General features: G+C 47.2%; 1 protein-coding gene across 1 annotated transcript; it reads left to right on the top strand.

Moving 5' to 3' along the window:
• The first annotated feature begins 246 nt into the window (after positions 1 to 246).
• Positions 247 to 1,279, top strand: LOC145805236 (uncharacterized). Its single transcript, XM_082900324.1, has 3 exons — positions 247 to 439; positions 676 to 773; positions 875 to 1,279. The coding sequence occupies exons 1-3, from the start codon at positions 247 to 249 to the stop codon at positions 1,277 to 1,279; spliced, it is 696 nt and encodes a 231-aa protein (XP_082756450.1).
• Positions 1,280 to 1,491: the final 212 nt, after the last annotated feature.

Below are 1,491 nucleotides of genomic sequence, written 5' to 3'. Positions count from 1 at the left end.
TGTTTTTCCCTGCCCAGAATAGACTAACTCGTAGATACAACGGCATATCATCAACGCATGAGCTTCTTGGATGCCTACAAAGGCTATCATGAAATTGCCATACATCTGGAGGATCAAGAAAAAACTGCATTCCTCACCCCAAGAGGAACCTATTGCTACAAGGTCATGCTTTTTGGGCTGAAGAATGCGGGGGCAACTTATCAAAGACTAGTGACTTCCATGTTCAAGGAACAACTTGGCTGTACTATGGAAGTATACATTGATGATATGGTGGTCAAATCCAAAGAAAAGCACTCATATTTAGCCCATTTGTCAGAGACATTCGGCATTCTTCGAAAGTACAAGATGAAATTGAACGCTTCTAAGTGTGCATTCGGCATCGACTCTGGAAATTCCTTGGTTATATCGTTAACCATCGCGGAATCGAATCCAATCCAAGGTAAATCACGGAAATTCTAGAGCTTGGATCCCCTCGGTCAGTCAAAGAGGTTCAGAAGCTAATGGGGACGGCTGCCGCGCTCAACGGATTTATCAGCCATTCTACAGATCGCTGCCGACAATTCTTTCACACACTTTGGCAAGGTAGAGCATTTGATTGGACTCCCAAGTGCCAGGCCACTTTGGATGGCCTGAAATCTTACCTCCGATCATTTCCACTCTTGGCAACACCTGCAGCCGGCGATCCACTCATTTTGTATCTGGCAGTATCCGACCGGGCAGTCAGCGCCGTATTGTTAAAGGAAGAACTAGGGGATCAACGACTAGTTTACTATGTGAGCAAAGCTATGGCCGACGCCGAGACACATTACCTTCCATTAGAAAAGCTTATCCTTGCTCTCGTCATGGCGCAAGAAAACTGATGCACTACTTTCAGGGGCATACCATTGGGGTGCCAACGGAATATCCCCTTCGGTTAGCGCTCCGCAGCGCGGAGGCATCTAGGTGCATCTCGAAATGGGCTCTTGAACTCGGCCAATATGATATCCAATTTCTACCCAGAACTTCCATCAAATGGCAAGTGCTCGCCGACTTTGTTGCCGAGTTCACAGGATCCCGGGCCGACTTTAAGTCTGATCAAGTGCAAACTAAGCCCGACTGGAGAATGTATGGTGGCGACATTTGGCAGATGTATTGCGATGGGTCATCCAACCAGCGTGGCAGTGGAGCTGGCGTAGTAATCATGACCCCTAAAGGGGCAATAATCAAACAGGCCATCAAATTGGGATTCGACGCATCAAACAATGAGGCCGAGTACGAAGCACTATTAACCGGCCTGTGAAATGCACTTCACCTCGGCACGTGGCGTCTGCTTATTTTCTATGACTCAAAGCTAGTAATCAACCAGTTGAAAGGGGAATATGCAGCCAAAAATGACCGCATGGCAGCCTATATGAAAACGGTGAATTCTTTGCTCGCGAAATTTGATCACCATGAACTGAATCAAATAACCCGGGATCAGAACACTCATACAGATGCCCTGGCTTGCCTAGC

This window comes from Camellia sinensis, chromosome 13, assembly GCF_055761805.1.
Source record: "Camellia sinensis isolate YWXY chromosome 13, ASM5576180v1, whole genome shotgun sequence".
In the NCBI taxonomy this organism is placed as follows: Eukaryota; Viridiplantae; Streptophyta; class Magnoliopsida; order Ericales; family Theaceae; genus Camellia; species Camellia sinensis.
Note: the sequence above shows the minus strand (reverse complement) of the source record. Positions and strands in the feature narration are given on the sequence as shown.